We start from the raw sequence: 26,433 nt of genomic DNA, 5'->3' as shown, positions 1-26,433 counted from the left end.
TTTTTTTTTTTTAAGATTTTATTTATTTATTTGACGGAGGGACACAGCGAGAGAGGGAACACAAGCAAGGGGAGTGGGAGAGGGAGAAGCAGGCTCCCTGCAGAGCAGGGAGCCTGATGTGGGACTCGATCCCAGGACCCTGGGATCATGACCTGAGCCGAAGGCAGTCGCTTAACCGACTGAGCCACCCAGGCGCCCGAGAGTATATTCTTTCAAAAGTCACTTTCCCCCTGATCAGCAGTGAGATGCTTCCTAGGAAGTGGGACTCTGGAGGATTTCTTTCTGTTCTGGTGTTCTGTCCTTCCTCGTCAGGGTGAGGTACAACTTCCCAGTGGATGCTGCTTCACCTTTTCGATAAGTGGGCTTCTCGGTGGGGCCCAGGCAGGCCATCAGGCTGCAGTAAGAACATGTGAGAGCCCCTGTTAAATTGATTTTCAGTTCTGTTTTTTAAAAGTATTGTATTTTTCATGTATTTTATAATTTTACTGTATGTCTGCGTAGCAACAGGTCGTATGATTATAAACATGCATATGAAGTATTCTAATAAGGATGTGCAATCAAAAAAGTTGAGAGGTCACTGCGCTAAGGTATCAACGGAGATGGGCACCAGCAGAATTTACCACCTGCACTGATAACCAGGAGGGAGTTAAGTTCCACCACCTGCTCTTGAGGAACCTGGGGGAAGGCCCAGGATTCCCAGAGATTGACTGCGGTCCCAGTGAGCACCACTGCAGAAGGGGGCGAACAAAGAACAGAATTCAGCCCACGGAGTTTGCAGGGCCTTGGAGGCCACTGGTTTTAGTTTTGTAGTTAGGCGCCAGAAAGAAGTGATGCCCTTGCACTCACTTCCTTGGTGGCACAACTAGGATCCAGGTCTCATGACCTAGTGTGGGACTTCTTACATGGGATCTCCACTTTCCTGATGCTTCAGTTTCTACTTAATTATATTTTGGCCTCACTTTTTAGCATAAAGAAGTATAAAAGGAGCAAGTTATGTCAAATTATTTGTTCATTTTCAACGTAATTTTGAATTTAGGGGAAAGACACTTTTCCCTTAAGTGAACATTAAGGCATATCAAATTCGTGCATTTATTTAACAAATAAGGTTCTGGACTACAGCAATGAATAATTAGATGAAAATGCCTTTCTTCATAGAGCTTATGTTCTACTTGGGGGAAAGAATCCATAAGCAAGTTAACTGAGTGAATTTTATGGAATACTGGAAAGTGATAAATGCTTTGGAGAAAAATAAAGCAGAGCGAGTGGAGGGGCGCACGTAGTACATGCCCACAGTATTCAGTAGGCTGGTCGCAACGGACCTGGCCAAAAAGACCTGGTTCAACAAAGATTGAAATGAGATTGTGGGACAGGCAAGGTGGATATCTTGGGGGAAAGGCGTTCTAGAGAGAGAACCTCAGGTACAAGGAGGGGACATTTGAGGAATAGCCAGGAGACCCCTGAAAGGAGAGGGGCAGCTGTGAGCTCAAAGAGGGAATGGGAGGTCAGGCTGTGAGGACTTGTAGGCCATTGTACAGACCCGCTCTTACCTGACATGGGGAGCCACTGGAGGCTTTGGAACACAGGCGTGACATGTTATGAGTTACCGTTTGAAAGGACCTTCTGGTTGGTGAATCTGAATGGCTCAGTCGGTTAAGCGTCCGACTCTTGGTTTCGGCTCAGGTCATGATCTCAGGGTTGTGGGATCGAGCCCCATGTCAGGCTTCACGCTCAACACGGAGTCTGCTTGCGGTTATTTCCCTTTCCTTGCCCCTCTGCTCCTCCCCCTCCTTGAGCTCTCTCTCTCTCTCTCTGTCTCAAATAAATAAAATGAATAAAATCTTTAAAAGGACCTTCTGGTTGTGTGGTGAGAATAGATGGAATACAAATAGGAGAAAGTGAGAGTGTCTTAATGCCAGTTATTGTATTTGGGATTGTTAATTGGAATGCTTAATTCAAACATGAACTAAATAACAATTTACACTGTTATTACTGTCCTATCCAGCCACTTTCCATCCACCCCCAGTCCCCCAGATTTGCTAGCATTATGGTTGACCCTGATGACACAGAGATGGAGAAGATGTGGAACTTGCCTTACAAAAGCTTAGAGTCTAGACTCTAGGCATTAGGCGAATAGATGGTTTAAAAACCAGAGGTCCCTTTAGTCTGACAGCTAGAAGAACTGTGTATGGTGGGGATGCTGGAAACACAGCTTTCCGTCTCAGGCTAGAGGATATAAATGGGAGGGTCCTGGAATTCATGGTGCTTGAAGAGAGCCTTGAAAGAGGAGAAGAGCATACGGAAGAGGAAACGCAAAATGTTTCAGGCAGGGCAACATGTAAGGAAGAGCATAGTATATTCAGGAAAACTGGGTGGTCACCTGGTCACCAGCAGAACTGTTGAAGTTTGTGTGCACCATGAGCTCTTCAGAGAGTTCTCAGGAGAACTGGGAGGACTCTTGGTCTGCACAAGCTCCCGACCTGACCCGTGGCCTTGCTTGCCTTCTACAATAGGCGGTGTTTCTGGATAGATGAATAACCAATTCTTACCTTTGGCAGATGTCATCAGTTCTTCATGATCCAGTCACCAGAAAGATCGGAGTTCTTTTAAGCCCAGTAACTCATTTTTTTAAAAGATTTATTTATTTTGGGGGGTGTGGAGGGCAGAGGGAGAGGGAGAGAGAAAAACTCAAGCAGACTCCATGCTGAGCTCAGAGCCTGACACGGGGCTCGATCCCACGACCCTGAGATCATGACCTGAGCTGAAACCAGGAATTGGATGCTTAACCCACTGTGCCACTCAGGCGCCCCGAACTGATTAAAACAAAACAAAACAAAACAGCATTATAGAGGTATAATTTATGTACCATAAAATTTATGTTTAGTGTATCATTCAATTATTTTTAGTAAATTTACAAAGTTGTACATTTCCCCATCACTCTCAAAAGACCCCTTATCCCCATTTGCAGTCAGTCCCATTGCCTCCAGCTGTAGGCAGTCATTTATCTATTTTCTGTGGCTGTAGATTTGCCTTTTCTGGACATTTCATATAAACGGAATCATACAATATGTCGTCTTTCGTGTCTGATTTCTTTTACATAGCATCCTGTTTTCATTGTTCATCTGTATTGTAGCATGTATCAGTACTTTGTTCCTCTTTATTGTTGAATGGTATTTAGTTGTGTGGATGTGCCACATTTTGTTTATCTGTTCACCAGTTGATGGGTATTTGGATTATTACCACATTTTAGCTGTTAGGAATAATGCCCACTTTTTTCCAGAAGCACAGCCAGTGGGCAGATGGTTCTCTGGGATGAGCACACACACAAGAGTCGCTGACTTTGTCATTACAATCTTAGTGTTCTTGGTTTGCCCTTTTTTTAAGACTGATTGATTAGTGGATATTATTTGAGCCACTGAATAGCTGAGTGGCTTTGCCCAGTTGCCTGCCTTCCTTATCTGTAAAGTAGGGATACTTATAGGTGTGCTATTTAGCTCAAGGTATTGTTGTACGGATGAAATAATATAATAAAGAGAATATATGCAAGGTAACAGTTATTTGCCCTGCCCGGCCCTCTTAACCTCCCACCCCCTTGCTATCTCTGGGGAAGAGGGTGGGAATGAGAAAGGCTGTATGAGGAACCATCCTGCTTTGAGTAGTGGTTTTGGAGAGATGCATGTAAAGGATCTGGAGAGAGGGACAGGGTTTGGCCTGGGTGGACTCAGGAGGCTGGAAGACCTCCTAGACAGGGCTAGCCGAAAGTTCTGTTGGAAGGATCAGAACCTGGGCCTTGGAGGAGCGTGGGGAGACTTGTAGGAGAGTCTGGGGCTGTGGGCAGAGCTCTGAGCCTTGCTGGCTGGCTGGGGTTGTGCAGTCCAGGCGGTCACCCGGGATCTTTGCTTAATCCCTTAGACAACCGTGAATGTTTGGGTGCCTGATCTCACATTTATGAGGTGTATCTAGAAGAAAGAAGATGCAGATTTGGGGGTCTTTGGTGGGATTGGACCCACAATATGTTTTCTTTGGGTTCCCCAGTCCCTTAGAACTCATTCAGTAAGTTGCCAGTGTTTAAAATCTGGAGATCTGGCCACAGTGACCTTACTTCTTACATGGTGTCAAGTGAGCAGAACTTGAAAACGTGGTCCCCTGCCCTTCTCACATGCTGGCCTGGGTTTTTACCTGCTGGGGTTTGCAGCCATCCGTGTAGAGCTGTGCTGTCCAACATGGTCACCATGAGCCTTCTCTGGCTATTTAAAGTTAAGGAACTTCATGTTTTAGGTAAGTGTGGAGTTCTCGTTCTCATTCACACTCACATTTCAGTTGCTCAGTAGCCACATGTGGCTAGTGGCTGCTGTGTAGGACAATGCAGACAGAACGTTTCTGTCACTGCTGAAAGCTGAATTAGACGAGATCTGCAGTGGTTATTAACTGCCTCTCTCTGTATTCAACCCTTGCCTCCTTGCCTCGCTTGGCCTGTTGCTGCACATGTGTAAAACGGTGACATGATGCTCCTAAGTTCCTTTACCATTGGTAAAATCCTTATATACGGGCAATGACAGGTAACGAGCCGATACTTGGTTAGTCCCATTAATCTGCTATTAATTACTGATATTTTAACAGACTTAACGGCTCATAAACTGTTTCTGGAGGGCATTCCTCTGGAATGGCATTATCACTGGGATGAGTGTGGCAGGGGCTCCCTCGGTGACTACTTTGAAGGACAACCAGTTTGGGTGAATAATTCTCTCATCTGACACGTGAATACACAAAGTCACTGTCTTTATCACACTTTTTTTTTTTTTTGTATTTGTGTTGTGCTCTTATTCGTGGAATTAAAAGTGAGTGCAGCATAGAGTGCTAATTAATTTCCTCCTTATTTAATAAGGTTGCAGTGTAGGGTCTTTTAAAATAACCAACAAATTTGCAGAAGTCAGCAGCCTTTAGCCCCACAGGGCACCTAGTACATTATGTTAAAAATAGAGCTCATCAAGGGTACAGTGTGTGTTCTCTTTGACCCAGCAGTTGTCCTTTTCAGAATTTGTCCTAAGGAGATAACAGTACATGTGTGGAAGAGATCACAGTCTTGTTTGCAATAGTGAGAAATTCCAACCAAACCTGAATGCCAGCATTTGTTGGGGAGATTGGATCAGTATTTATGATACTTAGATACAATAGGGTATCAGACAGCCACTGAACATGGGGGTATAGATCCTTATCTGTTAATTGGGGAAGTCTTCCATGGCATATTGAGTGAAAAATTGTCTGCACCTATCTACCTGTCTCTCTCTCCTCTCTCTCCCTTGTTTATGTAAAAATCACATGCAAATGTGCATATGCAGAGATATCTTGTGGGACAGTCATCAAAATGTTAGCAGAGTAATTGTTGAATGATGGGATTTGGGGCAACTTTACTTTCTTCTTTGGACAATGTTCTTCCCCCCTAAGGCCAAGCTTGTTTTTTTGTTTTTTTTTTAAGTTTTTAAAAGTGGTGCTCTCATAAAGAAGGGAACAGGCACTCATTGAGTGCCTGCTGTATTCCAGGTGTTGTGTTAAAATTCTTAACCCTCATGTATATTCTGTAAGGTATTATTGTTCTGATCTTACTGATGAAGCATGTGAAGGCTGGAGATTGAGCAGCCCAGCTGATCAGTAGGGGTAGTAGATAGAGCTGATATTCAGTCCCAGATCTGTGTGACAAAGCCCTGCACTTTCCCCTGTTCTGGGCACTATCAGGGCATCAGAGAAGTTGAGCTGAGGCCGACCTGAGAGGTTATCTGGTATTAGTGGCAGAGAAGTGTTGTGCCTTGCTCGAGGTCATATGTAAGCTAGCTAGAGAGAGAGAGAGATGAGAAAGACGATAAACATGGGGTTTGGGATATTGTGATTTTGCTCTACTGAAAATGGCCTTGATAAGGTCAGGAGGCCTCGGTTTATTTTCAGTTTGGTCACTATCCCAACTTCATGACTTCAGGTAGGTCTTTTGACCTCCTTGGTCTTTGTTTTCCTCATTTGCAAATTCAGGATAGTATATGGTCTACATCTCAGGTTAGTGTGAGATTATTCAGGTTCACCCAGAAGTGCCTTAAAAACAATTAGGTACAATATGAATGCAAAATATATTTACTCAAGGCAATCCAGTCTTCTGAATCTTAAGAAATGCAGTGGTCTGCCTACCTAGCTTGACCCTTATGGATGTTTTTTCGGGAAAGGCTTTAGTATTTCTTTCTTTGATTAATGAGCAGATGTCACGCTCTAGAAAGAGAACTGTGGTGGCTTCTATTCTGGTACTTCCAATGGTGGTTTGGAAAGTAAGGGAGGCAGAGACAAAGTCTAGCCACTTGCCACAGACTTACAGGTCAAGGGGTCCAGAAACACTCCCACTTTTCTAGTTTTTAAACTTTAAAAAAAATTGTGAATGTAGAATGTGCATGAAACACAAAGACACAGTTTTCTGAGTTGTGATAAAGCTAACAACTGTTTAATTGGTACTCTGGAAAAGAAGTAGAACATTGCTAGCATTCCCCAAAGTAACCACTCCTGGCTTTATGGTAATCACTTTCTTGCTTTTCTTTTTAGTTTTATTACCCAAGATGCACCTTAAAATTACAGTTTATGTTTGTTTTTGAACTTCATACAAATGTGCAATTACTTTGGTCTGGCCTTTGGAGTCATTATGAGATTTATCTGTATTGTTGAGCGTTGTTGTGATTTATCGTTTATTCTTTGGTATGAAAACCAGGTCATACATTCTACAGTAGATGGACACGTGGATTTCTCGTTTTAGGCTATTATAAATAGCACTGCTCTGAGAAATTTTGTACGTTTCACCTGTTGTATATGTACATGTATATCTATTGGGCATATTCCTAGCGGTGGAACTGCTGCAAATTTGGTAGATAATACCAACATGTTTTCTAAAGTGTTGGTTTACATTTACATTCCTACCAGCATGTATGAGTTTCCATGTTCTCATCAACACTTGGTCTTGTCAGTCTTTAATTTTAGCCATTCTGGGGAGTATGCTGTAGCTTCTCTTTATATTTTTAATTTGAATGTCTCTGGTGATTAATGGAGGCTGAACAACTTTTTGTATACTTCTGATCATTGCTGTCTTTTATGAAGTGTCTATTCAGATATTTTGCCCATTTTTGTTCTGGGTTACCTATTGATTGGTTTGTAGAAGATCTATATATGTATATATTCTAGAATCAGGTCTGTTGTTGCTTATTTGTTTCATAAATATCTTCTTCTTATATGACTTGCCTTTTACTTTTTTACAGTGTTTGTTATGCCAAAGTTCTTAATTTCAATTTGATCCAATTCATCAGTCTTTTCCTTTAGGGTTTGTGTTTATTATGCCCTGCTGTTTTCTTAGGTCATGTTCTAAAAGCTTTTTTGTTTTACTTTTCCATACTTATCTCTATTACCAGGAATTCATTTTTGTGTATGGTGTGAGATAGGAGTCAGTTTTTTTTTTATTTTATTCCATATATTCAGTTACCTAGGGGCATTTATTTAAAAGAGCAGCCCTGTTCTCGCTGCTCTGTAGTGCCCACTTTGTCATAAATTAAGTGCCCATATATGAATGAGTCTCTTTGTTTATTCTGTTCTGTTGATATATTTGTCTTCCCTTGACCTGATAGCACATTGCCTTAATTACTGCCATTTTATAATCTTTTTTTTTTAAAGATTTATATTTATTTATTTGAGAGAGAGAATGAGATAGAGCATGAGAGGGGGGAGGGTCAGAGGGAGAAGCAGACTCCCTGCTGAGCAGGGAGCCCAATGCAGGACTCGATCCTGGGACTCCAGGATCATGACCTGAGCCGAAGGCAGTCGCTTAACCAACTGAGCCACCCAGGCGCCCTGCCATTTTATAATCTTGATATCCAGTGGGAGCAAGTTTTATCACCTCCTGTCTTGCCGCTGTCATTTCCACATAGATTTTGGAATCAACTTGTGAAGTTCTTTTTTTTTTTTTAATTTTAAGATTTTATTTATTTATTTATTTGAGAGAGGGGGAGAGAGACAGACAGACAGAGTACAAGCAGGTGGAGGGGCAGAGGCAGAGGGAGAGGGAGAAGCAGACACCCCACTGAGCAGGGGCTTGACGTGGAGCTCAATCCCAGGACCCAGAGATCACGACCTGAGCCGAAGGCAGACACTTAACCGACTGAGCCACCCAGGCGCCCAACTTGTGAAGTTCTTAAAAAGTACATAGTTAGGATTTTGAGTGAAATTTTACTGTAGATCAATTTGGGAGAAATGAAAATTTCACAGTATTGAGTATTCCAACCTGTAGTTTATCTTTCCATTTCTTTTGGTCCTCTTTATTTTTATTGTTCCATTAGCTTTTTGAGTAGGTACTTATTTTGCCTAGATTTATTCCTAGGTGTTTATTTTTATGGAATTAAATATGGAAATAAAAAATTTCCTTTTGGGCTTGTTGGTATGGATATGTAATTGATTTTCTTGTATATTGACTTTGGGTTCTTTGGTCTTGTTTAGCTCAGTTTTAAATTTTGTAATATACCTGTAGATCTTCTAGATTTTCTACTTATAATTATATTTGCCATTAATAATGACAGTTTTGCTTCTTTGTGAGTTTTATACTTTTAATTTGTTTATTTTTTATTTCCCCAGTATTTCATCATTAAGTATGATGCTTGATTTGACACTTGGTTCAAACTTTGGCTCTTTCCACCTTTTGGCTATTTTGAATAATGTTGCTAGGAACATAGGTATACAAGTATCTGTTGGAATCCTGCTTTCACTCCTTTTGGGTATATACCCAGAAGTGGAATTGCTGGATCATATGGTCATTTTGTGTTTATTCTTTGAGGACCCACCATATCATTTTCCACAGTGACTACCATTTTATATTCCCACCAGTGGTATACCAGGAGTTCTAATTTCCTCATGTCCTCCCCAACACTTGTTATTCCTTCCCTCCCTCCTTCCTTCCTTCCTTATTTTTTTGTTATAATAGTGATCCAAATGGGTTTCAGCTATTGCTTTTTACCTGATGTTGCTGACTCTCCTTTTTGAACTCCATTTAAACTTGTTAGTTCTTTTCTGCCTATCCTTTATCTCTTACCTACTTTTTTGAATTTTTCATCTTTTTGCCTCTTTGTGTTTCATTCTGTTTTTTTTTTTTTTTTTTTTTAAAGATTTTATTTATTTGACAGAGAGAGACACAGCGAGAGAGGACCACAAGCAGGGGGAGTGAAAGAGGGAGAAGCAGGCTTCCTGCTGAGCAGGGAGCCCGATGCGGGGCTCGATCCCAGGACGCTGGGATCATGACCTGAGCTGAAGGCAGGCGCTTAACAACTGAGCCACCCAGGCACCCCTCATTCTGTTTTTTTTTTCTGCAGACCAAGCCCATCCATGGGGTACTGAATTTTGGTAATTATTTGGTGCTTTTAAAAATTGATGTCACTTTTTAAAAGTTGTAATTTCTCTCCCCCAAATTTTAATCATATATTTTATCTTCTTACACAAAGAATTATTATTATTATTAAGTAAGCTCTGTGTCCAAAGTGGGGCTTGAACCTCATGACCCCGAAATCAAGAGACATGCTTTACTGACTGAACCAGCGAGGCACCCCAGAATTATTATTTTAATATCTGTTTCTAAGTATTTTCATATACTTAGTTCATGTGTGTCTGTGTTTCTCCTAGTTTTCATTTATAGTTGTTGGGTGTGCCTGGCTGTCTTTGGTTGTGTTTTGAACATTGTATTTGAAAAGTGTTCACAGAAGTAAATTGAGGACTAGAAGGATGATGTTCTCTCCATCTGGAAGTGATGTAGGTTTTCATCTGTCAAGGGCTTTAGGGCACCACCTAAGCTAATATCATTTCCATCTGATGTCAGGGATTGATATTTTTTTAGGCTACCCAGATTCTTGGAAGTTGGTCTGTGGTCCATCTGAAGACTATTTTACTTTCAATTTACTCTTCTAAGGTATAGCCATTTGGATTTCTAACGTGAATTGTAGGGGGCTCTCCAGGCTAACCAACCTTTGAGGGCTCTGGAATCCAACCTCTGTTCTCCTAGACCCATGTGGTCATTGAAAGCAATTCTCAGTGTCTTGGTTGTCCCTTCTCAGTGTTTAAATGGTCCGAGGGCAAAAGTGGACCATTTGTGGCATGCTTATCCCTCTGGATTTTAGTTTACTTATGTTTTATGACGTGGTAACTTTTCTTTGCTTTCCTTTTTCTCTGATATTTCCAAGCAGTTCTTTTATAATTTAGCATTTTTTAGTTGTTTTCAGCACAAGGGTTACTTTGAGTTACTTAGCAATTACTAATTCCTTTTGAAAGCATGTTTTTAAAGTTGCAGGATAAAGGAATTGTGTTGGACCTTGAGAACTCATCCGTTTCAAATGAATTCAGTGGCTGCCCCATTGTCCTGCAGACATGTCTGTGGCCCTTCGGGAGCTACCTCCCCTGCGACTTCCCAGCCCTGCCCTCCCCTCCAGCTCTCCCCATCGTGGTAGCTGTCTCACATCTTTGCATGCACACTTCCCTCTGCTTAGAGGCCATCTCTTCCTTTGGTGCAAGGCTGGTTTTTCCAAACTTAGCCTCATGTAGTGTGACTCTTTCTGGGAAGCCTTCTCTGCCAGCGCAGTCCCTTGTCAGGAATCCTAGGCCTCTGCCAGAGCACCGATCGGTACGTATTGTCCATGGCAGTGACATTGAGCTGGCAGTAGCCCTCACCATGGGCACCAAGCACTATATCACACACTTCACATACAGCGACCTGTGAGACAGCTGTTGCTGTCATCCCCATTTTACAGGGAGGAAATTGAGGCACATAGAAGCTTCATAGCCAGTAATTGTGGTCTTCTGGGCAATGACTTTATTCATGTATCCCCTTCTTCAGTAGGGAAATGGAAACATAGGAGCAGGGCCTGAGCTGTGAAGATAAACATTTGTGGGTGATGATTGCCTTCCTGGCCCACTGGGGCTGTGACTCAGGGTGAACTAGACAACTATAAATGAACCCCTCTGCTTCCGTGCAAAGTAGTTGTTTATTCTGCTGTGAAGGTGCCTGGGACTGTGTTCTGTCCTCTCCTGTCCTATTTCACTGGGCCTTCGCTGCATCTGCCAACTTAGGCTTTTTGGGGAGTCTCTGGACTCCCCAGTCTGTCTGGGCACAACATTTTGAAATTTACTCTTTAGGATTGAGCTAGGCCTGAACTGGTCAAAACTACCAAGTAAACTTCCATCCTGGAAAAGATGAAAGTTGATGTTCCCTCAAATTCCACAGGTAGCTTCACCAACAAGGGCTGCTATATCAGATAGAATTTTGAATTCGTTCAAAATGAAGGTGTAATTGTCCTCTTAAACCTTAGTCTTGGGCGCCTGGGTGGCTCAGTTGGTTAAGCGACTGCCTTCGGCTCAGGTCATGATCCTGGAATCCCTAGATCGGGTCCCGCATCAAGCAGGGAGCCCGCTTCACCCTCTGACCCTCCCCCCTCTCATGTGCTCACTGTCTCTCATTCTCTCTCCCTCAAATAAATAAAATCTTTTAAAAAAACAAACAAACAAACAAAACCTTAGTCTTGAATGAGTTATGAAGGGATGTGGTGAGAACTTGAAGGCAGGATTCTTAGTATTTCTGTAATGAATAACATTTCCACCTCCAACCTGTGATGCAACCATACTCATGCTTAGGATTTCATCAGGGAAAAGCCAGTTCCAATTAACTGATGGGCTGCTCTTCTTAAAATACAAGCTTTAATGTTTAGGACAGTTTTGGATTTACAGAAAAATTATGAGGGTGGTATAGAGAGTCTCCATGTATACCACACCCAGTCTCTCTATTAACATCTAACATTAGTATGTTGTTACAATTAATAAACCAATATTGATGCATCATTATTAGCTCAAGTCTTGACATAGTTTATTCAGATTTCCTCACTTTTTTCCTACCGGCTTTTATCTGTCAGGATCCCATCCAGGATACCACGTTACATTTAGTCATTATGTGTCTCTGCGCACCTCTGGGTTATGACAGTTTCTTGGACTTCCGTGTTTTAGATGACCTTGACCGTACTGGTCAGGGACTTTGTAGGATGTCCGTCTATGGGAAGTTGATGTTTTTACTCATGATTAAATTGGGCTTATGGGTTTTGAGGAGGACATCACAGATGTAAAGTGTCATTTTAATCACATCACAGCAAGCATATATGCTGTCAACATGAATTGTGACTGTTGATATTCACCCTGATTGTCTGGCTGAGGTGATGTTTGTCAGGTTTCTCCAAGGTAAAATTATTCCCCTTTACTTCCATACTGTACTCTTCTGGAGGAAATCAGAGTGTGATACCTAAATCCTCTTTAGCTGATAAATAAAGCCACTATTTTTAAATGTTTTATACCATTACATATTTTTTAAAAAACTGTTTACCAACCAATGTTCTCTTTATAAAAAATTTTTAGAATTATTTCCTTTGATATCTTCAAGGTGCCAGTACCTTGCAAGGACAGTTTATATCCTGATTGGGCAGTTTTGAAGCAGTGGATTCCAAGCTGAATAGAAAAGCCTGCAGTCTTTGCATTTACAAGCTGCAAAACGCAGTGGCAGATAGATGAAGGCAATCATAATGACATTGCTTGATGTTAGGATGATTAGTTTAGGGTTGCCTTAGTCTTGTTCATTAATTTGTTCTGTAAGATACTGGGCTACTCCACTTAGTTTTGAACCATGTTTTAGTAAAGTTGCACAAAGCAGAACTGCTTCCTACTGAGAAAGGTTTGTAGGGAGCACTGTCATTTTTAAGGTGGTTTAATACTTTTTTAAACATGTCTCAATGCTTTTGCTAATGACGTACCGAAGCACAAAAGCGGGTTTTATAATCTTGCTTTCGTACATATATTTTGGAGAGTACAGTGTATTAAGTAGGTTAACCTGCTGAGCAATTGGAGAGACCAAACAGAATTAGGATCATTGAACTTAAAATACCACAGTTGGAAGTTCTGAAAGACGTGAAAAATCACCCACCGCGTATTGATGCTGAGTTTAGAGCTAGCGTTGACATCGAGCACTCTCTGGTGATACAACGTGGTATTACAGTTCGTTCTGTAAACGCAATTAAACTGCTATTAAACTTGTAAGTCGTGGAAAAGAGATTTTTCTTTTTTCCAAAAATTGCACCAAGGTAAAGCAAAGCTCTAGTTGATGCGGGCGTGTTGTTCAGGCGTTAGCAGTACTGCCCTCACTAGCCGTTCATTGGACAGTAGCGCAACCCCAAGAAAAGGACGGCTGGTGGTAACTGTGCATGCGCTACAAGCAGGAAGCACCAATACTGGGTAAGGTTAGGGTGACTAATTTTCAACTCCCGGCCTAACCGCCTGGTAGCTAGTATACCTATGGTGAGCACAGCTGCCGAAGCAAATCAGGAACTTCTTGTTTTCTGAGGCTTCTGAAGGTCGCGAACAGGCTGCTTGGTTTTACCCAGAAGGCCACGCACCAGCTGCGAGTAATTTGCATACGCGCTACTCGCCGGGGCGGGGCCGGCAGAGGGCAGGGCCGCGGCTCGGGCTTCCACGTTGGTCCACTGGTGCCCTGGATGTGGCCCCGCTCTGGCTGTTTTTTTATTTCTTTTCATGTCACCTTCCGTTTTCCATTTAAGCTGTGAACAGCTCTTTGTGTACCAGAGCAGCCCCCTTGACAACCAGTTTATTCTGCCAGTCGGCATGCGCTCTCCGGGCTGTCGGACTGCGTCTGAGCCAGGAATGGGGGGGCGTCCTGGGAGCTGGCGGGCCAGAGCGTGGGCCCCGAGACCGGCGGCTAATGGGTTCCTGGTGTTTCCCCTTGCAGGTGGTTCTTCTCGGCATGGACATCCTGTCCGCGCTGGTCACCCGGCTGCAGGATCGGTTCAAGGCGCAGATTGGCACAGGTGAGCTGTGGGTAGGTGTGGAGCGGGCCCCCACATTCTCCACCGTCCAGCCCCCAGCCTTCGCTCAGTCTCTTCCCAGATCCTCCACTTAGCCCGACCCAACCCTCCGGGCCAGCGGCCTCCCTCACCCCCCACCGCACCCGCCCTTCTGCTTTAGTTCTCCCATCCTCCCAGTCAGCCTTTAAGTCCTCCTTCAGTCTCTCCCTGCTGGGGCTGCACCACTGCTCCTCCTACCCTCCCGGGGTCACCCCAGATCCACCCGCCTCACCACACCTGCTGGCATGTTCACGTTTTTGTTTTTCCCATACCTTTGTGCTGGTTTCTTCCCGCGTTCGTGTTCTGATACACAGTATTACTGCTAATTCTTTTATTCTTACACAGGTTCTTTTTTTAAAATTTTATTATGTAAGTCACCGTATCTTACACAGATTCTTATACAGATCAGCTATCACATCTTAGTGCCGACAAAATCATATTTGCGCATGTTGAGAGGCCTTGTTTTCCCATTTTTAGAAGGCCTGCAAATCCAGTGCAGCTGTGTTTTTTTTCAAGATCAGTAACCTAGGTGTTAACTGTTTTTACTTTGGTCATAAATGTTGTTACAAGTGTACCTTAAATGATCACTCTTTATTTTGGAGGGTAAACGATGTCAGCAAAATGAAATAAAAAATAAGCGCTTTCATCGTTTTAGAGATGATTTAGCCATTTCTAAATTCCTGACCTCTGGGATTTCATAATGACAATATAAACGCCAAGCAGCCCCGTTTGCACAGTGGTTTCCTTACAGAGCTTCTCAGTTTGGGTTGCTACGTGTGTATTTGTTATTTTCTGTTAACTTCCTGGTCAGTGTGCTCTTTCAGATAAGGTTAAGAACTCTTTTCCCATTCTGGCATTAACTATCCATCTGTAAATAAAAACCTCCCTTACTTTTAGAAAGTTGATCTTTTAATAGCATTCCATTTTCCTCATAAGTTAGCTGAGTTCAGGGATATTTCTTGTGAACGAAAGGTTTATAGACTCTTGGAAGAAGCTAAGTAAACTGACTTCTGGTAGGTAAATGCCGTTGGAGCACTAGCTGATAGCCCACATCTGGGGTGGGGAGCTGGACTCTATCTAATACACATGCATGTATACTCTGTAAAATTACACGCAGTGTAGATGAGAGATTGAGTCATAAGTGCCTTCTCCTTCTACCCTTAGCGAATGTGCTGGAGCCCTCCCTTACCTAAACTTCCTTTTGTGTTGACTCCTTCCTGCCAGGGTCTTCCACCGACATCCATTTTAATATTTCACCAGCTTAAAAGCGTGCTGGGAGCTAGCTAGAGGAAGGTCGGTTATGGAAGAAAAGTAGTGTGTCCATGCAAAGGATTTTGCACATTCTTAGAGTAAGCTCCTATAAATTTTAGTGAGGAGAGTAGAACTGTGAGGATTGGTGGTTCTAGAGTGGTGTACATCATTTAGGCCAGCATTTTGTCTTCCCAGTAATTGAAATACCCAGTTGGTGACTGCAGACCCCCCAAAACAGGCTTTTGTTTGATCAGTTTGCATTTTGATTTTCAGTGCTGCCCAGTTTAATAGACAGACTGGGAGACGCTAAAGACTCTGTGCGAGAGCAAGACCAGACTCTGCTGCTGAAGATCATGGATCAAGCTGCTAATCCCCAGGTAGGGCAGGGAGGTGTTCCACGGCCCTCTGGCATGTGCTTCTGGCTCGCATTGGGCTCTGCACTCAGTGGGGAGTCTGCTTGAGATTTTCTCTCTCCCTCTCCCAGCACGTGCATGCTCTCTCTCTGGGGGGGGGGAGATTGAATTTCTTTTATTTTTATTTACTTTTTTATTTATTTATTTATATATTTTTTTATTTTAGGGAGAGAGTGTGCGCGAGTGGGAGGGGGAGAGGGACAAGGAGAGAGAATCTTAAGCAGGCTCCACGCCCAGCGCTGAGCCCATCTAGGGGCTTGAGCTCACCTGAGTCAAAATCAAGAGTAGGATGCTTTCACCGACTGAACCACCCAAGTGTCCCAACATTTAATTTCTTTTAGCTGATGTGTTTCACATGAAAATTTTCATAATATTTAATTCGTCCCTGCTCACCTCTCCCCCCCACCCCCATATAGGATGTTTTAAAAAGAAATAGCAAAGGGTATACTTTGACTAAAATAGTGGGCTTAACATGGGTATTGTGTGCTTGGTTGAATCCATTAGACTCTTGAGCTCGTTTGTGTAATTGTCTCAGTTTCTATGAAAAGAGGTGGTTGTGTCTGGGGAGTCAGGAGGCCTGGCTGGAGCCCTCATTCCTGTCTGCTAGTGAGTTGGGTCTGCTGGGACAGATGGACATAGGGACACAGCCCTGCCTCCCAGGCTCCACCCGTGTAACGTATGGGGGTGGGGTGGTGGAGGGATCAGAAGAAGCCATTCAGGGAAGGTAAAACCCAGAATGTCTTAAAAGAGGAGCCGATGTGTGACTTGTGGATAAGGTGGGGACAGCTGTTCCAGACCAGAGGAGCAGTAGGGGTATGTGCCCTCTGGCAAGTCACCCAAGCCTCGCTTGGCCTTACTTTCCTCACCCATGAAATGGGGACAGGTATACCTTTCTTTCAGAGCTGTTGGCATAATGAAATGCAATTCTGTAAAGGAATGTGTTTGGAAAAACTCTAACTTGATAACAGAAATACAAGTTGCCATTTTTCAGTACGCCCTTGAGAGGGCGAAATGGATTGGTTGAGGCTGGGGCTGACTTGGCACCTGTTGAGAGGTCCCTCTTCTGTATTAAATGAAAGGCTCCTCCTCTTCTCACCTGTCCTCTTGTCACCTACAGTATGTGTGGGACCGAATGCTGGGAGGCTTCAAGCACAAGAATTTCCGGACTCGGGAAGGCACGTGCCTCTGCCTTGTTGCCACACTCAATGCGTAAGTCTGGGCAGAGCCCGAGGGTTTCCTTGGCCGAGCATTTTTATTTGTGATTTTGTGTTTCGAAGTGGCTATGGATTTCTGGAAGCTGCAGAGAAATGTCCTGGGAAGTGCTGTGCTAGATGGTCCTTCACTCTTTACATCTTGCGTGTCTATAGTGCAAGCGGCAGGAGAGCGATACTGATGCAATGCACAGGGCTTATTCGGGTTCCTGTGGTGACACACATGCATTGGGTGTGCACTTCTGCCCCGTTCTGTCATGCGTGTAGCTCCAGGGAACCCCCACCACCAGCGAGGTACAGACCTGGGCAGCGCGGCCAGGTTCCCTCTTGCTACCCCCCCTCCCGGCCCCCCACAACCACTGATTGCTCACCATCTCTATGATTTTATTTCAAGAACTTTATATAAACGGAATCAAACAGTGTGACCCTTTGAGATTGACTTCTTTCCCTCAGCATCATTCCTTTGAGGTTGCATATGTGGGGTTGCCTGAACAATGCTTCATTTCTTCTTCTTGCCGAGTAGAATTCCATGGTACAGATGGATCTGTTTGTGTCACCATTCACCTGTTACAGGATGTTTCAATAGTTTCTGGTTTCTGGCTGTTACAAGTAAAGCTGCTGTGAACGCATATGTACCTGTTCCTGCAGCAGCGTAAGCTTGCATTTCTCTTGGGTTGGTGCCCAGGAGTGCCACTGCTCGGTCATCTGGTAGGTTTAAGCTTAAAGCAACTGCCAAGCCATTTTCCAGAGTCGTCTGTACTGTTTTACATTCCCACCAGTGAGGTATGATTCCGTTTTTGCATATTCTTGTCAGCACACTGAGTGTTCTGTTTTTTATTTTAGCCATTTCGATGGGTGCGTAGTGGTATCTCTTTGTGGTCTTAATTTGTATTTTCCTAATGACTGTTGATGTTGAATATTTCTTCACATGCTTATTTGTAGGAGAGGTGTTTTTAAAATAGAAAAATTACAAGTCACCTTCTCTGATTATAAAAGTGATACTGTATATGTCAGAAAATTTACACCAGGAAGAAAATAATGATTCGGTATATTTCTACCACCTTCACACAATCATGGTTAACTTGTAGTGCATTTTTAGTCCAACCTGTAAAGTTATATTATTTTCAAAAACAAAATTGGGATAGTAAGGTTTATGTCACCTTGTAAAATTTTCCGCTCGATATGTTAGCCTTTTCAGTACCATTAAATTTGCCCAAGTTTGCATCTTCTTAAAAATGTTTCTAGTTTTTGATCACAGTGGTTTCACTTCTAAGAATGTATCCTAAGGAAGTCGTCAGATTAGCAGAGAGAGTTGTATTCACAAGGGCTATTTGTGCTAGTGTTTTTGACAGCGAAAAGTGATCAGTGACTTCCGTGCTGTCCAGCAGGGCAGGGTTTAGCTGGAACCCTCTGTGGCCACTGTGTCAGGGTCTTCCCACTGAGCAGTCGTTAACTGAGCACTAGCTGTGCACAGGTGGAGAATTAAGCGAGGAGGACCCTCAAGGGAATGGCGGTTTAGTTGAGAACACGGAGTTGGGCAAAATAGGAACTGCTTTATGACAGAATGATAATAATGCAGGGGCATCCGTATGTGAGGCAGGCAAGACTGTGGGAAAGGCTGGGGCCTTGGCTTGGCATTGCAGGTTGGGAGCCAGAACGGAGAGAGCCCCGAGTGCCGGGGAGGAGGCACGTCAGTGAGCAGCATGGAAGGTTTCGAACTCTGTGCAGAGGGATGGGGCCTTTGTGGCGTGCTTATTTTGGAACCAGGTGGGCAGAAGATGGGGAAGATGGGAAGGAAGGGGAGTCGAGGTGTGAGGGGGCGATAAGGCCCTAGGGATGGAGAGGGAGGGAGGGCTGTTTCTTTTCTTTGTTCTCACCAACAGTAAAACACTCCTTTTGTTTTCAGCTCTGGAGCACATACTTTAACACTAAGCAAGATTGTGCCACATATATGTAATTTACTTGGAGATCCAAACAGCCAGGTGAGTGTATTTTCGTGAGAAAGAAGAATATTGGTTATAGACCATTAAGATGCGTTCTGGTGTTCTGTGTGTACCTGATAGGTGGGTGGGACTTTATTCATGTTTATAATGTTCTGATTATTGTTCCAGATAATTAGCATTAATGCTCTCTAGCATTTTTATAAGATATCATTGGTGAATGTGATGGTCACGCTGCCCTCTTCTCTGTACGGCTGAGGTCTCGCTAGCCTGTAAAGTGATGTCACGCAGACCAGCCTCCAAGATACTGTCCCTCTGGTCACCCACTCTCCAGCCAAAAAGGGGTGGGCTTGGGGAAAAGTGATCAATGCTGATTGAAGTCAGTCAGGCATTGCCTCTTGGGGTAAGGAGATTGATTGGAAAGGGCCTGAGGGACCTGCTCTGAGGGGATGGAAACTTCCTGTATTTTGTTTGGGTGGTGGCCACACTGGTGTATGTAGCATGCTGGTGTATGAAATTCCTCAAACCCTAACGAAGTGTGGATGGTATTTTATGTAGATCTTAGGTAAATTCAGAGACCAAACACCAAAGCACCACTTCCTTAGTGTAGGGGTAGGAGAAGAGCCAGTAGTCCGTGGGCAGTCACCAGGCAGGTCACAGAACTTTCCAAGCCTGGGCTTCAGAAGTGCCAGTTCTCCCACGGGTTCAGTTCCGTTTATCACCGAGAGTCATTTTTATTATGATAATTAGCTCTTTTTTTTTTTTTTAAGATTTTATTTATTTGACAGAGAGAGACACAGCGAGAGAGGAAACAAGCAGGGGGAGTGGGAGAGGGAGAAGCAGGCTTCCCGTTGAGCAGGGAGCCCGATGCGGGGCTCGATCCTAGGACCCTGGGATCATGACCTGAGCCGAAGGCAGACGCTTAACGACTGAGCCACCCAGGCGCCCCCCTGATAATTAGCTCTTATGAACTCATAAGAAAAACACCTCATTAGATAAAGGGGCCGAAAATCAGAACAGTAACTTACCAAAGAAATACACGTGGTACGCAGGCATCTCATTTTAAACATTGATGATTGCTAACGTGTCCCCAGAGAGGTTGTGCCAGCTTGCCTTCCACCTTCCCTGGCTCCCAGGTCCCTGCGGCTCTTGTACTTCCTTCTTCTTGGCTTTGCCCTTTCTTGTCCCTGCTGCTGCTTTTCCTGTCCCCAGCCCCTCCTCTGTGCACTGCCCGTGGCTTCTCCGGGTCTTTTGATTGCATCTGCTTTCCTCCTGCCACCCACTCCTTTACTCAGCCTTCACTGAAAGTACAAGACACTGGAAGTGGAATTTTGAGATGTTTTAATTTACTGAAGCACGCTTTATGTTTCAGCATTAATTTAAAGAGAAACTTTTTTTTTTTTTTTTAATTCTAAGTTACCGAATGGGTTATTTTGCGTTTTCTCCCTTTTTGGTCTTGTTCCCATTTTTGTTTTCTGTGGGGGAAAAAAATCCTTTATCGAGGTCACATGTTGTGGTGATTGCAACTATCACGTGGTATCCTTAAGTCGAGCAGGAAAGCCAGCCTGGCTAGCTGAAGGTCCTCGTTCGTAACTCAGGCGCTGTCACTGGCCACTCGGGTGATGTGACACCGAGCACTGGGGCACAGTGAGGTCGGTGCTCCGTGGGCAGCTTTGGGCAGTCTGTCACAGACAGAGCCGGGATACTCCAGACTGCACACTCAGGCAGTCATCCGTGATTCACATCTGCCTTATCTGCACACATGTACACGCACGCACAGACACGCACAGTCCACATCTCCCAGAACCCTCCCGCCAGGGAAGTTTACCACCCACTTCTCTGCTGTTGATGCACTGAATCATTCCTCCTCTCAGGGGATGTGTATATGCTGCATGTGCCTGTACTCTTGCCTTTACTTTAATCTTCTCATTAGTCTTTCCTGCTGTGTGCCCCAGCAGGTGGCTCGGCTCCTCTGTATCCCAGTAAACAGCGGTCCTGGGAGGAAGGTCATAGATCTGAAGCCCTCAGGTTCTGTAGAGCCTTCAACTCAGGCCTGCCAGGTAGCACTTAAAGTATTGGGGCTCTTTTGTAGTCCCAGTGGCCTGAAATATTGGCGTTCCTTTTTAATGGCGAGCCTGAGGGTGGGCAGGAGCAGTGTGGGGCCAGAGTGGCTCTGTTAGAAGTGAGCGCTACATTGTTGTGCCTTCATCCTGAGTGAGTTGCTTGTACAGAACTTCCCTTCTCAGTTGGAGTATAGCACTTTGTAGGACCAAAGAAAATGTGCTCTGCTGTATTTCCTGAATCGAGGGTGCTTTAGACCCCCAAATGCTGTCTGACCCTATAGCTTTGTAAGCCTGAGGAATGATGATTTTAAAGGCTAAGGAGATTGGTTTAGAAGATGTAGATATTCTACTTCCACGAGCCTCATGTTGAGTGTTTTATACACACAATGTACAGGTTCCAAACTGCTGGCCTGAAATGTAATTGCATCCTAATGTGCACTGTGTGTCTGCGTAACGTTTTAGTTTTACATTTAAGAGTTTTGATGTTCTTACATTTGGAAGATTTGTATTCCCGATTTCTCTCGAAAGATTAGATGTGGCAGAGCCGTGCCTACCTTCCTCCAAGGGTGGGTGACGGTGGCCTGTTTGCCCGACCCTCCATTTTCCCTCTTCTCTCTGCCAGCAGGGTCCCCTGCCAGAGCCATTTGTCACTGTACACCCACCTGGCTCCACCCAGGTATCAAGGTCCCTGCCTCGGCCGTGGAGGCACTTTAGTTTGGCATCTACTAGACACTCAGATACTTGTGGAATGAATTTGTTATTTTTTCTAGCCCTCAAAGCAGTCCTCAGCTCACAGGAGAAAATTGAGACTAAAATAGTTTATATATTTGATCCAGTGTTACACAGTTCCTAAATGGCCAAGGGAGGTACTCAGGTCTACTTTGATTCTTAGGCTGGTCATTTTTCCACTAAATCTCTTAAACTCCTAATGGTCCAGCCTTTTTAAGTAGGGCGGGATGTTGCTTGCTCATTAAGGTGATGGACTCTGAGCAAATGTCATCATTAGAAAGTGAGCGAGTCATCTTCAGGACACAGTGGCATTAACAGCTTGTGTAGTATGTGCGTGTTTCCATATAAAAATGATGCCTAAATTCATAAGGTCTTTCTTTTCCCAAATAAATTGATAATCTGTATTAGCTTGGGCCACCATAACAAAATACTATAGACGGGTAGCTTGAATAGAAATACCTTTCTCGCAGTTCTGAAGCCTGGTAGTTTGGGATCAGGGTGCCAGCATCGTCTGGTTCTGGAAGGGGGTCTCTTCCTGGTTTGCACACTGCTCCCTCGCTGTGTGCTCACATGACCTCTCTGTGCCTGTGTGGAGAATGGCGGCAGCTCGTGGGTGTCTTTTCTTAAAAAGACACCAATCCTGTTGTGTCAGGGCCCTATTCTTATGACTTTGGTTAACCTCAATTATCTGCTTAGAGGTCCTGTCTCTAAATACAGTCATGCTGGGGGTTAGGACTTCAACATATTGGGTGGGGGGAATGCAAACATTCAGTCTATAACATAAAGTTTGCCCTTTTCCACCATAAGGGGAAAAATGATCAGTGAAGTTACCTGTCCTATAACCTATAACACTCGTAAATCAAGAGTAGCCTGTAGTATTGAGAATTGTAAATTGTATCCCTACTTCCTTCCTCTGTCTTTTGTTCTGTTATTTTTTTTATTATATTAATCACCATACGTTACATCATTAGTTTTTGATGTAGTGTTCCATGATTCATTGTTTGCATATAACACCCAGTGCTCCATTCAGTACGTGCTCTCTTTCTCTGTTACTTTGATGTCATTGCTTGAGACCAAATACAAAATCATGTTGCTCCCCTGTCTTTGCCTCCTGAAGTAAGTACCCATGTCTGTTCCTCCCCAACCCTCACAGGCTGGCCTTGGTTCCAGGGTATACAGAAAGTTTTTCACCCCCATGTTTTTATTTACAAAATTTTAAATCTATAGAAAAATCTTAGGACTAGTGTTAACATCTGTATTTACCAGTTAACATTTTTGTCACATTTGTTTGATCTCTCCCTGTATGTATACACATACCCACACACAGAAATACACTCTTTTTCTGAACCATGATATTTTTGCTCTGACATGATGTTTTTGCTGAGATACTTCAGTGTAGATCTCTCAATAACAAGGATATTTTCTTATATAACTACATGTTATTTTCACATCTAAGAAATTTAACATTGCCAGCGATGGTAATGTTTGATGTACGATCCATATTCAAATTTCCCTGATTTTGTTTGTTTTAAATCTGTTCTGTTTCTTAAGCCTTACTTATTGCTGCTTTCTTATCTTAGTTCATATTTGTGTTTTTCCAACTACTTACTTGCTCTTCTTGAAGCACAGGCCGTGCATCTCTGCTTTCATGCCTTTGCACACAGGCTGTACCTTGTTTGGAACCTGTCTTGTTCCATCTTTACCTGGTAAAATGCTATCCCCTAAGCACATTCTAAGTGGTTCCTTTCTCTTCCAGAAAATGTTCCTTGGTATTGTCTAGTGTGCTTGCTCCCTTCTCTAAACTGTGTGAGCTCTTTGTATTTCTGAATGATATTTACTACATTCTGCTCTGTATTAAATGTAGAATTTATGGACTACCGCCCCCCACCCTCACCCCCCCAATCCCCTTTTAGGACTCTTAGCTTCTTGAATACAGGGCTCTATGTATTATGGCTTTTACTACCCATTTTTGTTGCTCACTAAGTATTTTATTGAGTTCAATCTAGAATGCTTTTTATATGAAGTTTTGTTTTTAGTATAATTCATTTATTTGTAGTGTTTTCTGTTTTGGGAAGATGGTCCGAAAATTCTGGATTCCTGACATCCTCTGAAAGAATTGAAAGCACTAAGGGATGTGGACTTTAACACGTCTGCAGGGAGGGGACCCGAATTTCCTCTTTGGAATTGTACCAGCAACATGGCTTTGTCTAGTCAAACGTCTATAAGGGGTTGTATCACAGTTGCGTTGGTAGATTGGTGATAAACTCGGGCAGGCATACAGCCTGTTGTGTCCCAGCAGGAAGCGCCGTGGACTGACACAGAGCAGCTGTAAGATCTCTTCTTTTACATCTAGGTTCGAGACGCAGCAATAAACAGCTTAGTGGAGATTTACAGACACGTGGGAGAACGTGTGAGGGCAGACCTCAGTAAAAAAGGATTGCCGCAGTCCCGGTGAGTTCAGACTGTCTTCCTTCCTTCTGCTCTTCCCACCTTCTTTCTTCAGTTAACCTCCTGGTTTGTACTACTTAATTTATGGTGGTGATTGTAGTCGGAGGTCTTGTCCAGATCGTGTGTTGGGGCCCCTCCCTTCAACGTCCTCAAAAGGAGGACTTTCGCCCAGACATCTGGCCACATCTTGTGCCATGTATTGATTTTAGAAGCATGTTTAAAATTGACTGGTATTGAAAAATTCAGCATTCTTTTGGCTCATGTAGTTCTATATCTTGTTTGCACCAAGTACCTAGTGTAGTAGGTGCTTAGAATATATTTGTTTGCATTAATGAAGCCTTTCCAGAATGAGTCTGGATAGAAATAAAGAATAATAATTCTGGAAAGCATCTTTGAAATGGTAGTGTTCTGGTAGTCTCAATATGTAGAGGCCAATGCAAGGGCATCCACGCCTCATCAGATCCAAAACCACGTGAGTCCACAGATGTCTCTGTTGTAGTCAACATTTTAAAGAAAATAATGAACGACTGGATATCTATAATTTTAACTATGGTGGAAGAATCTTAAACCTTTTGTGCTCTGCCCCACTCCTTTAAGGGAGAGAGTAATGTTGAAGTCCTGGGAAGCTACAAGTGGCCTGGGCTTCTGGAGCAGCTTGTCTGAGCTTGTCACCGTGTCCCTGGAGACAGCAGAGCCCAGAGACATGAAGTGACTTGGGAGGGCACATAGCATGAGTCAGAGCTCAGAGGGAAGCCCTGTTCTCCTGGCTCCCCTTTTAATTTTCTCTGCCCCATTTCATAAGAGTTTACAGAATATTGGGAGTCCAGATATGGGTTGGGATTTTGAAATATACTGGAGTCCTCTGTCTTGATGTCCCTTAATTTGCTATGATGGAAGCAGGCCCCTTACCCTAAAGTAAGGGTTCTGTGAACAGGCAAGTCGGGCTATACTCTATGTTGTTGAGAGTCCTATCTGACCCCAGGGTTGCTCTCACGATGGCCCCTGAGCTGTGTGCAAGATTATTAGATGGGGATAAAACTGTTTCCATGTTTTTTATAACACGTAATCTGTGAGAATAGACTTACCTTGTTCCTGTGTTTTATGAACCTCAGCTTTCTTGTTTTTGAGTATATGGGAGAATACTTAGGAGAAAGATGAACTTAAAGACAAAAACCCTACACGGTGTCCTAGGGAAAACTGGAGGGCCCAGGGGAGCAGGGAGAGCAGGGCTGGAGGGAGAGGGCTGTTTCCTCATGATGTCAGCATCATCGTTGGGAAGACAGACTGTGAGCAGTGAAGCCTTTTCCCGCTCCAGGGGTGGCCTCACCAGGCTGTGTAGTTTGCAGTAGCCCTAGGCCGTGAGCAGACCATCTCACTTGTCCTGTTGAAGCCTGCTGTAGCAAGCCTGTACACCTGGGAGGTGACGTGGTGACACTGAGATCTGGAGAGACGAGTGCTCAGAGCAGACTGCTGTCCTTGGGGAGGCCGGCTTGCAGTGCTGGCCCTGAACTGGCGGCTGGAAGCTTTGATCTGGGGGCTCCCCATTCCCAAAGAGTGGGCAAGAGTGGCTCACTGTGCCCTGGCAGTGTGTGTTACACTGAACACCTGCTTTCTTTCTGGGAGTCTGGCATGCTGGGAAATGCTACCCCAGGGAGTGTCTGTCTGACCAGCCGGGCAGAGCCCTGGGAGACAGCACGGTGCACGTGTTGTGATTGTCACAGCTTGTCGCTGGGGATGTTAAGACTCGCAGAGTGAGTCTTCTGTGATTCCACTCCACTGGGAGGGGCTCTAGGAAGCTTGTGCCTGCTTTCCTGCAGACCTCACCCCATGTACTTTCTCCCTTTGCTGGTTTCTTGAAGTGTCCTAAGTTACGATAGTGATAGCTGTGAGTGTGAATGTGCGCCGAGCCCTGAGTCTTCCCAGCCAGTCATTAAACCCGGGTGTGGACTTGGGGACCCCAACACAGAAGGCGATTTAGGTAAGGCTCCAGGCGCCAGGTAAGGCCAACCAGAGCTGGGGCTAGAACCTTCTCATTCAGCCTCCCAGTGATGGGATTTTATACCATCACCCCTCCCCTTTTTTTTTTTTAATGAAAAGAAGCTGCAGAAAAGTTTGGTCTTCTGTGAATGGGAATGAGGTTTCTGATCTCTCATGTGACCTAAAATCCTTCCTAAAATTTGTAGACCACATGCAGAGGGTAGTCCTAGGGAAATGGGCCCAGATGCTTCCCGGCTGTCGCCGTAAAACTCTGGTGGACACGGTGCCTGGAAAAGGAGTCTGTTGGTGCTTCAAAGGCATTACTCTGGGGGCGCCTGGGTGGCTCAGTCGTTAAGCGTCTGCCTTCGGGTCAGGTCATGATCCCAGGGTCCTGGGATGGAGCCCCGTGTTGGGCTCCCTGCTCGGCAGGAAGCCTGCTTCTCCTTCTCCCACTCCCCCTG

At 44.1% G+C, this 26,433-nt stretch overlaps 1 protein-coding gene and 1 non-coding gene across 7 annotated transcripts in view; one reads left to right on the top strand and one right to left on the bottom strand.

Moving 5' to 3' along the window:
* CLASP1 (cytoplasmic linker associated protein 1) overlaps positions 1-26,433 on the top strand; it is a 248,232-nt gene that overhangs the window by 77,873 nt on the left and 143,926 nt on the right. For all 6 annotated transcript variants that reach the window (XM_081814611.1, XM_081814613.1, XM_081814612.1 and 3 more), the window contains exons 3-7: positions 13,826-13,904; positions 15,465-15,568; positions 16,722-16,813; positions 18,722-18,797; positions 23,901-23,998. In XM_081814611.1, the coding sequence (XP_081670737.1) occupies positions 13,826-13,904; positions 15,465-15,568; positions 16,722-16,813; positions 18,722-18,797; positions 23,901-23,998 (449 nt within the window). The remainder of the gene's footprint in view (positions 1-13,825; positions 13,905-15,464; positions 15,569-16,721; positions 16,814-18,721; positions 18,798-23,900; positions 23,999-26,433) is intronic.
* On the bottom strand, positions 13,143-13,268 carry LOC115938779 (U4atac minor spliceosomal RNA). Its single transcript, XR_004073808.1, has one exon. It is a non-coding gene; the product is annotated as a U4atac minor spliceosomal RNA (small nuclear RNA).

Source organism: Leptonychotes weddellii, chromosome 3, assembly GCF_054177405.1.
Source record: "Leptonychotes weddellii isolate Sample4059 chromosome 3, ASM5417740v2, whole genome shotgun sequence".
In the NCBI taxonomy this organism is placed as follows: domain Eukaryota; kingdom Metazoa; phylum Chordata; class Mammalia; order Carnivora; family Phocidae; genus Leptonychotes; species Leptonychotes weddellii.
This window is presented reverse-complemented; position numbering and strand designations above follow the sequence as displayed.